This window comes from Dryobates pubescens, chromosome 38 (assembly GCF_014839835.1).
Source record: "Dryobates pubescens isolate bDryPub1 chromosome 38, bDryPub1.pri, whole genome shotgun sequence".
NCBI classification, from domain to species: domain Eukaryota; kingdom Metazoa; phylum Chordata; class Aves; order Piciformes; family Picidae; genus Dryobates; species Dryobates pubescens.
In genome coordinates this window covers 3,243,917-3,256,975 of record NC_071649.1, presented here as the reverse complement: position 1 = coordinate 3,256,975, position 13,059 = coordinate 3,243,917, and the positions used below count along the sequence as shown (strand labels likewise).

The 13,059-nt window shown below is 45.1% G+C and overlaps 1 protein-coding gene across 1 annotated transcript in view; it reads left to right on the top strand.

Moving 5' to 3' along the window:
- The window catches only part of ARPP21 (cAMP regulated phosphoprotein 21), a 110,429-nt gene extending 97,574 nt beyond the window's left edge, over window positions 1-12,855 (top strand). The window contains exons 21-22 of the mRNA XM_054177163.1: window positions 10,818-10,969; window positions 12,116-12,855. Of these exons, the coding sequence (XP_054033138.1) occupies window positions 10,818-10,969; window positions 12,116-12,373 (410 nt within the window). The 3' untranslated portion in view covers window positions 12,374-12,855. The remainder of the gene's footprint in view (window positions 1-10,817; window positions 10,970-12,115) is intronic.
- The last annotated feature ends 204 nt before the right edge of the window (window positions 12,856-13,059 follow it).

Sequence of the window (13,059 nt, the reverse complement as noted above, 5' to 3'; positions counted from 1 at the left end):
TCTCTCAGCCTATTCTCCTAGCAGAGGTGTTCCAGCCCTTGGATCATCTTTGTCCTCCTCTGGACTGTGTGTGTCCTCCTTATGCTGGGGACATCAGAACTGGAGGCAGTATTTGAGGTGGAGTCTCACAAGAGCAGAGTTCTCCTGGTCTTCACTGGAGGCGCCTCAGCTGGCTTTAGACATCTACACTGTTCCAGTGTAAACTCTTGCTGATATATTGGCTGAAGGAAAACACTTTTCAAAGCCCTCCTCCCCAGAACAGTCGACCCTGTTGCATGACTTCATGGATCAGCTTAGCTCACAAATGTAAGAGACCTTCCTTCTCCCTCTCTGTCACCTGGGTTATTTGCTGGCTAAGGGACTTTATTATTCTTATTTGTATGTTTTGGTCTCCAATAGCATGCAGGAGCCTCAGATTACCAAAACAGCTGCACATACTTTGGCTTAATGCATTTAGGTCAGGCTCCAGGCAGTGGGTAGGTGCCGAGATCTGGTTCAGCTGCGTTCCTGGAATGACCCTGCTGTAACAGAGCCTGCATTAGTGTGTTGCAATTCTGTTGGCTTGCAGCTGACTGATCCCTCTGTGTTTTTCCTGAAGTGAGATAAAAGGATTTTGTCTTAAAAATAGAATTTTCTTTCCTGAGTCTTCCAGAAGCTTGGGTTATGTACTGTGAGTGTAAGAGGTGCCCCTCTGATTATCTTCAGATTCATCATGGAGGAGCAGAGCAAATAATTTTTGTAGTATTTTCTGAAGAGCAGGAACAGTGCTGAACAGTGCCAAACATACAAGTGTACTGAAGAGGGAATAAAATGAGTAATTAAAGTATCGTGTAATAACGTGGGCTTCGGTTCACAGCAAGAGCAGCTTTGCTTCCAGCATCGAGACCCTCACCAGTAGCAAACTGTTCTTGAAGGTGTCCCTGTAATTTTGAGATCCTTTGTGTAGGTTGGGAAAAGAACAGATCCAGAGTTTCAACTGAAGCAAAACGTTTCCCCGACCCTGAATCTCTTCTATTTTTATCCAGTCAAGCTCTCTTTGATGCCTATTTATCTACATTTCTTGTCTAATAACAGCGCTCTCGGGCTCTCCACTTGATAGCAAAAAGCAAACTGAATGCAATCATTTATCTTTGAACTGTTCAACTGTGCCCTTCTTTGTGTTCTTCCTAATAATGCCAGGTCTCCCAGGGGCACTCTCACGCAGCTTTATCACATAAAGCTTTTTCTTTGACCTTACCTGCTGTTCTCCTGGAACAATAGCAGGGGGGGGTGGGGTGTGGAATCCAAAATGCCAGCCTGCCTTAATTAAAATTTTAGTCTCAGAAGATGTTACAGTATGTGATTTCATTAGGTATCTAATGAAAGTATTTAATCATACCTCTTATTTGGCTGGGCCCCTTTACTTGGTACTGAGGTCACCGAGTTTTACAGCAACTCTTTTAAAGGTGTGGGAAAGTAACTGAGGGGTGGGCATGCATCTTGGAGTGATTTGTAAATTCATTGTATCCATGATTTTGCCTGTTTGCCCTGAAGGCACTTGCTGGAATGATGGAGCAGAAGGCTCAGTGCCCTTTGCAGAAACGTTTCCCCCCCAGGACGGTGTGCCTGCATATAAATGGTTTTCAAAAGCTAATGCTGGCTCTTGTCTCCAGCAGTTGGAACTTGGCCTTGTAGAAAAAGGGGTTAAAGAAAATGTAATGGGTATTGCTTTGACATGTAAGGAGCTCTCAGTCTCACTTGTCATAGGCAGTGTTACTTTCATCATTCCTCTTTGGCATAATCTCAGCCACCCTAACAGGAGGCTCTCTGCCACCCATTCATTTTAGGCAGCAACCGTTCTTGAGGCAAGGGCTGAACACAAAGCACTCCCTTAGCTTTTGTGCAGATGTAACTTCTTCCAGTTTATGTAGGACAAATATCTAGTAAAAAAATAGGTTTGTGCCCCCTTCCTCCTGCACAGCTTTTGAACAGCATTGCCAGGGGAATTGTGTCATTCCCCTATTTTCCCCTGCCCTGTTTTGTTACCAGCCAAGGAGTGTTTCCAGCTGCTTGTGCTGTCAGGTGGAGCATGAAGCCATCCAGGCTCTGGCTGCTCTGTGCTTGGTGTTTCTATAAACCAAGTGAAGCCAGTCTTTTCACCAAGCTTCTTGAGGAAGCATAAATGAGGAGGATAAGGAGGGGCAGTTCAGATGGGTAAGACAGAACCTGTTCTAGCAGCTGGACAGAACTAGCCAGATGATGGATTTCGTAGCTGCTCCCCACAGAAACGTCTCTTGTGTGTCAGAGGTATTTTTTCATCAGCAGTTTCTACCAAATCCAACAAAGGGGTCACTCTGAAATAATGCACATTTGCAGCACGTTTCCAAACTTTGTTTCTTCTTCTTCTGAAGCTCAAGGGAGATACTTCTGCACCATCAGTACCCTGAGGTTTGTGGCTTTGTGAACCAAAGAGAGCAGGAGGGATGGGAAAGGCAGACAAGCTAGCATCTTCTAACCAATGCTGTTCTTCTTTCTCTTGTGATTAGGAATCTTACTGACATCTCTCTGGTGCACTTACATCCTGCTGAGCTCCTCAGTGCAGCTGAATGCAGCTTTTTCTCTGTGGGTCTGCCAACAAATGTGGCTGTTGGTCTGTCACCGGGTTGAGGAAGCGTGAATGTGCTTTTGGCAAAGCTGTGGCAGATTTAGGGAGCAGGGAGCAACAATTCTGGCAGCAATTATGTGTTGAGTCTCCTAAGTTCCAAATGCTGCAGTTTTAGAACCCCGGCTCTGCAGAGAACTGTTGAAGTCACTGCCATTGTAATCAGTTTAAGAATATACTTACTGTATTATATGTTTTTAGTGAAGGTAACTGGAGCATCATTAGCTAAAAATTGTTTTGCTCTCCCACAGCTTGAAGGAGTTGATGTCATTAGTTTCAAATTTTGGAAACAAAGCTAGCATCATGCCCCAAGCTTTTCCCTGCAAGCTGCAGTGCTGGGCTGCGACGTGCTTGTGCCTGAAACAAAAGGAGACAAGCTGGAAGTCACTCATCTGAAGAGGCTCCTCTTGGTTTTGAGGGTCTGAGCCAACAGAGAGCCAAGGGGGAAAGGAGTCTGTGTGCTGCTGTGCTTTTCAGCACAGGTGTTTCTTTGTGTGTGTGTGTTACAAGCCACCTTCTGCCCCCACGTTACCTGTTGCTTCTTAAGGCTCCTTTATTCCACCAATACCTATTCTTGTTGGGTTTTTCCCCTTTTTTGTGTGTGGGAAAAGTAATTGTGTGGTCTTAAGTTTTTGAGGGGGAAGGGAAGGATTTCTGGCATTAAGCTATTTGTCCTTCTAGCTCACATGGTATCCAGTTCACACACATAAATTATCTGTGATGTCTTCCAGTAGAACACAAAGCCCAAATATCTTCCTAGATCAAGACATTTTTATGTGTATTGCTGAGAGAAAGCAGACCCAGCAGGAGGGGATTGATCAACTGCAGCAGGTTTGGTTTGCAGCATGGCTTGGATTTTAGATCCAAGCTTAAACTACAAAAGTGTTTACAAAGTGGTTTGGATTCCAGCTGCACAAGATGCCTTTTAAATCTTCAGGCTCACAACAGAAATCGACAGACCAGCAGGGAGAGACATTAATTAGTGTGTCTTCTGTGGGAGTCCTCCAAACTGCAGGCACTTTGGGGTGAGGCTAAAATCAGAATCAACTTACATTTATTGCTTAATTTTATGTTTTGTTTGGTGGTGTTGTTTGGGTTTTTTTTAATGAGATTTTTCATTCCTCTTCTGTGGTGAAACTGGCCAGGTCGTGACCAACTGTGCAACAAACAGGAAAACTGCCCTGATTTCCTCAGCAGCCACCCAAACCTAGCATATTGTGTTTGGGCTTGAGAAGCCAGGCTGAGCACAACGCCTTGGAGTGAGTGGGATAGGAGGAGATTTTTGTAGCTGCTCATTTCAGTGTTCCTGTAGGAGGTGAACCAGCTGGTTACAGCCCAGCACTTGAGCATCTCACCTGAGATAAGGAGCATCAGCAGGAGGGGCTGAAGGACCCTTGTAGCAGGGAGGGCTTTGTTCTGGCTGCTAGAAACTGCTTGCCTCAAATTCCTGCTCTCGGTTGTGTCTCCTACAGCTTGGCCAGCTGACCTAAATGCAAAGCTCCCCAGCCTGCTTTCCTTCCCATCTGGGGTGTGTTTGAGAATCAAAAGGTTCTTTGTGTCAAGACACAGCGTTTGATCTTGCCAAACTGCTTGCTTCATTTTTTTTTCTCTCTTCCTTCCAGTTTGGCAAGTACTTTGAGATAGACCAGCTCAGAGCTTTTGCCAAATCGGTGAGCTGCCAAAAAACTTCACCAAACTTACTGAGGTGTGAATGACTGAATAGTAGTTTCACAATGGCATTTTTTTCTTCTCTGAATAGTAACTTGTGAGTTTCTGTGATTATAGAGTAAAAGCTGCATCCATAAAATCATAGAAGAGGTTGGAAGGGACATTTAAAGGTCGCCTGGTCCAAAACCCCCACAGTGAGCAGGAACATCTTTAATACTCTATCCATAGCTTCTCATAAAATGTAGCCTGGCAAAATGGTGAGAATAGGTACTGACCATATGCTTCAGCCTACAAAACCTACTGAATATGACTCCAGCCAGGACAAAGGGAAATAAAGAGGCCAGAAATAGCCCTTAGAGTATCTACTGTACACAGGTGAACTCTCTGCTTGTGGAGTGACTTGGGTGGCATTGCCTAGTATGTGATCAAAGGAAGAAGAGACTGGAAAGAGGATCCTGTCTCACGTGGAAAAGATGAATCCTTTTCCTTGGAAGATAGGAAAAGTGTCCTATGGTTAACTTTCTCATAAGTATTTCAAGTCTGGAACATGTGATTTAATGCTCTGAGTAATACTGGATGGGAGTACACTCTAATCATATCTTTATTCCCAGCACTCCTTATTAAACTGATGAATATCTCCTAGCAAGCTGCCCATCGTTGTTTTAAAGAGTTTGGGTGGTAGCAAATGTGCTTCCTCCCTGGCTAAATTCCCCCCTTGCTAATTACAGGGTCTGTTGAAACAGTGAATTTTATTTCTCATCTGAACAGTTCCAGGTTTATCTTCCAAATATGTAATTTTATTTAATCATTCTCTATTCTGTTCAAGACCTGGCTAACAGCAGATACCTCTTCATCTTTTGCATAAATTGAGCAGAGTTAGCTTGTTTGGTCTCACAGGAAGAGGAGTGCTTCCTGACCCCAGGTCATTTTTGTGTCTCTCTTCTCCATGTTCTGGAATCTTCTGGAAATGTAAGCCCATATAGGTAGTGAGCACAGCACTTGGGACTGAGTGCAGAATCTGCTGTCATACTGTTCTCAGTACGTGGCAGAGTATTTATTCCCTTGCGTCCGCACCCAGAGGTGATGCTCACTCACTCGCCCTGGTTTTAACTCTGGAGCTCAGACTCAATCATGGAATAGTCTGGGTTGGAAGGGACCTGCAAAGGCCGTCTAGTCCAACCCTCTCTGCAGTCAGCAGGGATATCCTCAACTAGATCAGGTTGCCTGTTGAGCCTCATCTGGAATATCTCCAGGGATGGGGCCGCAACCACCTCCCTGGGCAACCTGTTCTAGTGTTCCTCATGGTAAAGAACTTGTTCCTAACATCCAATCTAAATCTATTCTAATCTGAAGCCATTTCCCCTCATCCTATCCCTACAGGCCTTTGTAAACAGTCTCTCTCCATCCTTCTTGTAGGTCTGCTTCAGGTACTGGAAGGTCATTATTAGGTCTTCCCAGAGCTTCCTCTTCTCCGGGCTGAACACCCTCAGGTCCCTCAGCCTGTCCTTGTAGCAGAGGTGTTCCAGCCCCCTGATCATTTTCATGGCCCTCCTCTGGACCTGCTCTATCACTTCCTGGTGCTCCTGGTGGGCTGTTGCAGCAAGGCTGAACTAGTGTGTACTGAGGGAGGAGAAGGGCAGTAGAAAGGCACTGGCACTGCAGTAGTTGCAGAGTGGGCAGGAGCATGACCAGATCTGTCTAGCATTGCACCCAGCACAGTTAGCCCTGCTGAGGTTTCCCTTCAGAATGTCTTTGGAGCTTTGCTTGCCTAAGCCACTGCAGTGTGCTATCTGTGTTTTGGGTTTGCTGGTGGCAACAGCTTGGCTTGCCCCAGCTCCCCACTGAGTGAAGTGGGAAGGGAGCAGATGAGCTCTCAAATCATTTCACGTCAAAACTGCTGTGAGTTGGTGCATTTGCATCGGATGGGCTTAGATGCAAGGACTGTGTTCAAGTGGTGAGAGTGCAGTAAAAGTACAACCAGGTTTGCAGTTCAGGGTGCAGTGAGAGTACAAACAGGTTTGCAGTTCAGGGTGCAGTGAGAGTACAACCAGGTTTGCAGTTCAGGACTGCTGCTCTCATCAGCCTCAATGCTGATTCCTCTTTACCTGGAGTGCTGATGCTCAGCTTACAAAGCTGTCTTGCTCCTAAATGAGCAGTGCAGCAGTCCCTGCAAATGTGGATGTGCTGCTCATGCAGCATGTGTGCTGAGGCCAGCAGAGCACCAAATGTGCTTGAACTGCAGCTCCAGGTGCCATTACTGGCAGAGGTGCAAGACCACTGCCTTCTGTCTGTTGAGCTCTGTAGCCTCGTTAAGAAATTAAAACATCTGTGGGTCTTATATGCAGTCATTCTCCCCCTGGGATGTCGAAGTTTGCTGACTGTCAGCATGGTGCTGAAGGCTGTAAAGGTTCAGAGAATTACCTTGCTGGTGTGACAGCCTCTTCCATTTTAACTGCAACCCAAGGCTCGTTTTCCCTCTGAGGCACTCACTGCAATTCCGTGCACGATTTGTTCCTCTGGTTGTTTAACAATGTCTCTCATGTTTGCCCTGATTTAAAAAAATCCTCCTTTGTAGCAGAGATAACACAGAGCAGGATGATATAATTGCAGTAAAGAGGCCCTGGAGCTTGCAGTAATAGGGTGGTTCATCTGATGTGTACTGCCATTAGAAAGTAACCCACGCATGTATGTTCTCAGGGGACAGTAAAGAGGCTTTTAAAGGATTACACTTTATGTAGTATGAAAGCTAATGAGCACAAGAGCAAGTATGGAGAAAACTATTGCTGCAGAAAGCATGGTGCCACTTCCTCCTCTCCCTTGTTTCCTGACACTGCTGTAGCCTCCCACCATCCTTCTTGGCCCAGCAGTGCACGGTGTGTCCTGCAGTCACTTCTCAAGGCTTTGGAGAGCACTCCTTCGTTTTCACTTCACTGAAAAATAAATAGCCTGTGAGAAGCATGGCAGAGCTGAGCTGAGCACTGGAACTGCCCTGTGTAATCAAAACAAAGAATTTTGGGGGAACCGTGATCTCTGATAGTGCTTTCATAAACACAAGAGCAAGGTTTGCTGGAATGATGCAGTTTCACGAACACTCTCAGTTACACAGTCTCAGTTCTGCCATTTCCATTCTTTCCGGGACCAGTGTGTAAAAACATCAACACACAACACTGCAGGGTCTGTGATATGGCATGTAGAGCCAAAGTTGCAGAGTGTGTGCTGTGGAGGCAGGAGATTCAGTGTGTCTGCTTTCTGGTGTTAACAACTCCTTGTTCAAACGGATTGTCAGCTCGAGTGATAACTCATTCCCCTTGCATTTGTGCTGAAAGAGAAGCCACTTAGCAGGATGTATGTGGGCTGCTTTGGTTTGGTTTGGTTTGGTTTTTCCCAGCATTTCCCCCTTACTTATAGAGCTTGTTGCAGATAAATAAATTAATTCAGTTTTTAATACTCTGTCCCCACTCTGCACTCTGTGGTACATTTTTGTACCTTCTCAAACTTTTATGGTTGATGGAATGGATGAACTTGCATCTTTCTTCATACATTTAACATAGTAAAGGGGCAGACTTTGCTGTCAGGTAAAGTGAAGTGGCTTCACTTGAGTTGCAGAACCTTGAAAAGAGTGCTGGGTTTTGGCCAAAGGGACTGGGCTTTTGCAGCAAGGTCTGACATGACTTCATTCTATTCCAAAGGGTACTGTGATAAGAAAGTCCATGAATATTGAGGAAGAGATGACAGCTGTCATCTTTACAAGGATATGAGCAGGCCAGTAACCTCCTTAAATATCCCAGTTCCTACCCACAAGTCAAGGGAGTACATGGTTAAGAGAACACTGTACCTCCTTCTGGCCCAAAGAAATGACTTAATTTCCCTTAATGACAAAGAAGTTTCAGGAGACAATGCAATTAGAGTCTTACACTGATACCTCTTTGTTCCCATCCAATCACATTGGAAGTGTGTTAGAGTGCATGGCAAGTGTTTTTCTGCTTGTGCTGAGGCCCCTCTGTGTGTCCAGAGCATTGTAAAGGGCTCTCAGAGGGAGTATGAAAGAGGTCTTCTGACTCTCAGGGGTGTAAGGAGGACTCTGTGTGTTGGGACAGAGGTGAGTGATGCACATTCCTTATGGGCGGGAGAAGTTGCTGAAGTCATTGAAGAGTCATAATATTGCCAAAATAATAATCCATAGTCTAGTGGACTTCAGCTCTTAGCCCTTTTTTGTATGCCTGCACCTAGAACATGGAGTGGTTGTGCCATGACCTAAGCAGTGTTTGCTGGTGCAGAGGAGATTCTGGGGGCAGAGATCGGTGCTGATGCAGTGATGCATGTTCTGTCTGGTCAGGGGAGATATTGGGCAACAAATTTGTTGTATTTGGAGAACGTGAAATACAAAGTTGAGGTGAAGAGAGCAGTGGATGTGTTCAAACATGCAGCAGAGTATCAGCAGTAGTCTATGGGAGTGGAATTGTGTTTGTTGGAGGTAACTGAAGGGCTTCTCTCTGCCTGACTCCAGTGGCGTCTGTGTGTCTCTGCAGAACACAAGTCCCCCACTCTATGCCAGTGCTCATAGTTCAACCCTGTGAGCCCTGAGCTGGGGTTTGATTGCATTCCCCAACTTAGCATCACTTGAGCCATGGTCCACCATCAATCTGTTGTTCATTACAGCATCTGGGACTGACTTTGACAACTGCAAGTGGCGGGAGATGAATTATCTGCTGCTGTCTCTGCTGTCAGTTGACTCTGCTTAAACTTTCAGTGCTGCTAACACCAGAATAGCAGTGCTAAATTATTAATTTCTGTCCTTTCTTCCCACCCCGCCCCAACAATTGGTCTTTGGGAGCAGAAGAGGACTTGAAAATTTGTTATTGCTGTATAAGCCTTCTGTAAACTCAGTTACAGCACTTCTGACGCTGGTAATTTTCGTGACTGAAAAATACGCTGACACTGTGTTTGTGCATAGGAAAAGAGCACATTTGAATGCATAATAATCTGGTGCATTTGGGAGAGAGTTGATGCTGTCTCTCAGCCAAGTTAATCACTCATGGAATTAATTTATTTTTTATTTTGCTCAGTTGTCTGGAGGCATCAATCTCCTATCTGTGGAAAAGAAAGCATCTTTCGTGCTAAAATATTGATCAGATCTACCCAGTGTTTCTCTGGCATCAGAAAAGATGTTGAAGGAAAGTTATGAGCTGACAACAGGCTGGCAGAAACAGAGACATTTGTGACTTTATTTTCCTTACATAATGAAGCAATGCCCAGGTGATGATTTCCAATTCAAGAGGTATATTGAACCATGTACTCTATTCATGAATATAAATTGAGCCAACGTGACACACATTTTTCACATGTTTAAACAAACACAGCCCTGCTCCTTCTGCTAATTCTTCTCTGCCTGAAACATGTTTATTCTGAGAGCATCACCACAGAGCTGGTAGTGCACTGCAGTGTGTTAAACAATACAAGTGCTGAAGGACACGGCATGTGTTAAGGAGAAATTACTCAGAGATGTATAATGGTTATGACTGGCTGCATTTTTCAAGGACAAGGACTTTCTGCATCTTTCTTTCCTACTTTTTCTGCAAAATCCTTCATCTCTGAACAGTAGCATCACCCAGCCAGCTCGCTTCCAGCTGGCAAGGCTCATTCTCGGGCTGGACCGTGTTGCTGCCAAGCAGCACACCACTCGTGCCTCACTTCCCATCCACACTTCTGCCTCATTAGCAGGTTTGCTCTCCAGATCATCCAGGGTTTGCCCATTTCTCAGTTAGTCTTAGAGAGGCTGTCCCAGCAGAAAACCTGCAATGTCGTGGTGACTTTGAACACAGAGCCAACTGCAAGTGGAAACAGAAGCATCAACTCCTCCTCCCTGTGCAGTCACTTGTGTATCAGCAGTGTTTGCATCCAGCAACAGGGAGCACCAGATACTCCCTAATTTATGGTTTACTTCTTTTGCCAAATCTGAAACTAGTAGGGTGGAATATGACCCTTAACGTGCTCTAATTGTATGTGAAAGCCTTGCAAATGTTCTTGATCAAATAAAGCCTCCTCTGTTCACATCATGCTATGGAGCTGCTTTACAGGAAAGGCAAGAGGGTAAGAGAAGAAAACGTGACCTGAAAGAAAGCTGCCAGATTAGACTGTGAAGGCTAGATACTGGTGTCCTTGAAGCTGGTGGGAGTTTTGCCTCAGAGGAAGCCAGTAGCACCCCAGGTCTTCTCAGAGTTTTATAATCCTGTGCTGCAGTCAGGCATCCCTCAAGGTGGTCTCTGCACCTGCATTGCAGAGCATGAGGGAGCTGTGCTGCCCACTTGTGTTAGCCTGCCAGGGCTCTCAGCTCCCAGCATTTGTTTATTCCCCTTTGGTTTTTACTTCCAGTAATGCTTCTCTAGAAATACAGTGACTTTCTGATGAACACAGGGGGAAATGATGTCATCATTTGCTGTTCCTTGAAATGGTTTTAGTTTTGCCCCTACAAGCGGGAGGGTATCTGAAGTCTTCTTTCTTCTTGCAGGGTACCAACCCGTCCTGCCGAACCAGCAGCAGGGCTTCCAGGGTCTCATGGGAATGCAGCAGCCTCCCCAAAGCCAGAACCTGATGAATAATCAACAGGGAAATCAGGTGCAAGGCATGATGGTGCAGTATCCAGCCATGTCGTCTTATCAGGTACTGGACTGCTTTTGTTGGGAGAGCGCTGAATGGAGCTGAGGTGTTGCACTGCAGAACACTCTGGATTCCTTCATTGGGACACTGTGTAGCATGAGGCCTCCTGATCAATAGGCTTCTAACTGAGATTGGGTTCTTTGCTTCCTGTTTACGTATTCTTAGTAGTCCTGGTTTTCATTCTGAATTGGGAATACTTCAAATGAACTATTTCTTACAGCCAGCAAGGGAGGTTTAGACTGGATGTTAGGAAGTTCTTCTCAGCAAGAGAGATTGGCCATTGGAATGTGCTGCCCAGGGAAGTGGTGGAGTCACCATCACTGGAGGTGTTTAGGAACAGCCTGGCTGAGGCACTTGGTGCCATGGCTTAGTTGATTAGATGGTGTTGGGTGATAGGTTGGACTCCAAGGTCTTTTCCAACCTGGTTAATTCTATTCTGTTCTGTTCTATTCTATTCTGTTCTAAAAATGTCAGCAAGGATGAAGGAATTGTATTTCTTCCTGTGAAGAACATGATTTTTTTTTAAACCAAAGGCCATTGTTCTCTGTTCTTTGGGGCAGAGGGGTGGAGTGTATTTATTTTCAGCCAGTCCATAAGTTACCCAGACATCTCCCCAACTTCATACCTGGTTGCCTGTGCTTACCTTTATTGCTGGTCCCTCTGGAAAGCTAGGAAACTAAATGACATCTAATTCATTGTAACAGACTGCCCTGATGGAGCAGCCCTTCAGTCTCCCTTGGCTTCTCTGAAAACAGCACAGCAACCCAGATGGAAATGGGGGACTTGCTCGTGGGTAAAATTTTCCCCTTACATCTTCAGAATGACTACAGTGAAAATGTCTTTTAAAGGTTAATGATCAAGGTAAAGGTTCAGACCTTTGGGATGGCCTACATTTACCAGGGTTGAGTGTTCTGTTTGCACTGATCTCAGAAATTCATCTTGAACCAGGAGCCTAGCAGGGCCACCTACTAGAGCCAGGAGCAGAGGGGTTTCACTTTAATCCTCAGGGATGAGAACAGCAGCAGCAAACAGCAGAACATGTTGGATGCTCAGATTTAGCCAGAAGGAAGATAGGGACACTGGGGACCTGCTTCACTTTGTTTACTAATTACCCTTTTCTTTCCCTGCATGCTGCCTGTGGCTGCCTAGGTGCCAATGACCCAGGGTTCTCAAGGATTGCCACAACAATCATATCAACAGCCACTCATGCTACCTAATCAATCAGGTCAAGGAACACTTCCAGCCACTGGAATGCCTGTCTACTGTAATGTCATACCTCCTGCCCCTCAGAACAACGTCCGGCTGATTGCCCCACACTGCCCCTCCAACAACGTCCCAGTGCTCTCTGCCAGCTGCAGGACAAACTGTGCCAGCATCAGCAGTGCAGGCTGGCAGGTCAAGTACTGACCCCGTGGCTGAGCTGTGGCTGAGCGAGGACAGAGGTGCGTTAGCTGACAAACAACTCCATGGCCTTCAAACGAAGAGGAAACACAAACAGGATCATCAGTTGGGGACAGAAGTACTGACTATGGTCAAGTGATTTGCTGCTGGAAAAATCTGTAAAAAAAACAAACAAACAAACAAAAAAATCTGGGGGGGGGGGAAGAAAAGAAAAAAAAAACACAAAACAAGAAAAAAAAATGTTTGCTGGTTAATGGTGCATATTTTTGTCATGTCTGCTAGGTATGCCTTTATAGCTTAGCTAGTGACATGAATTCATTGAGGTAAGATTTTTTCCTACCACTGAACACCACTGTGTAGATTGTAATACCCCCAACTCGGATTAGTTTTGTACTTCGTGTTGAGTTTGTGAAGCTAAAAGTATTTAAAGATATAATAAAAATCACATTGTACCAAAGCTGTAATGGAAATTAAAACAACCACCACCACCACCCCCACCACCACCACCAAAATGAAAACAAAACAAAAACTAAAAATAATTAAAAAAAAAAAAAAAGAAAAGAATGACTGAATGGAAGGAATAATTTATATACACTATAGAGTTTTTTTATGGATATATACTGTATTGTAGTGCTTAATCACAATAAAGCTATTTGACCTCATGGAGGAAGGTCACGTTTCTACCACTGCTT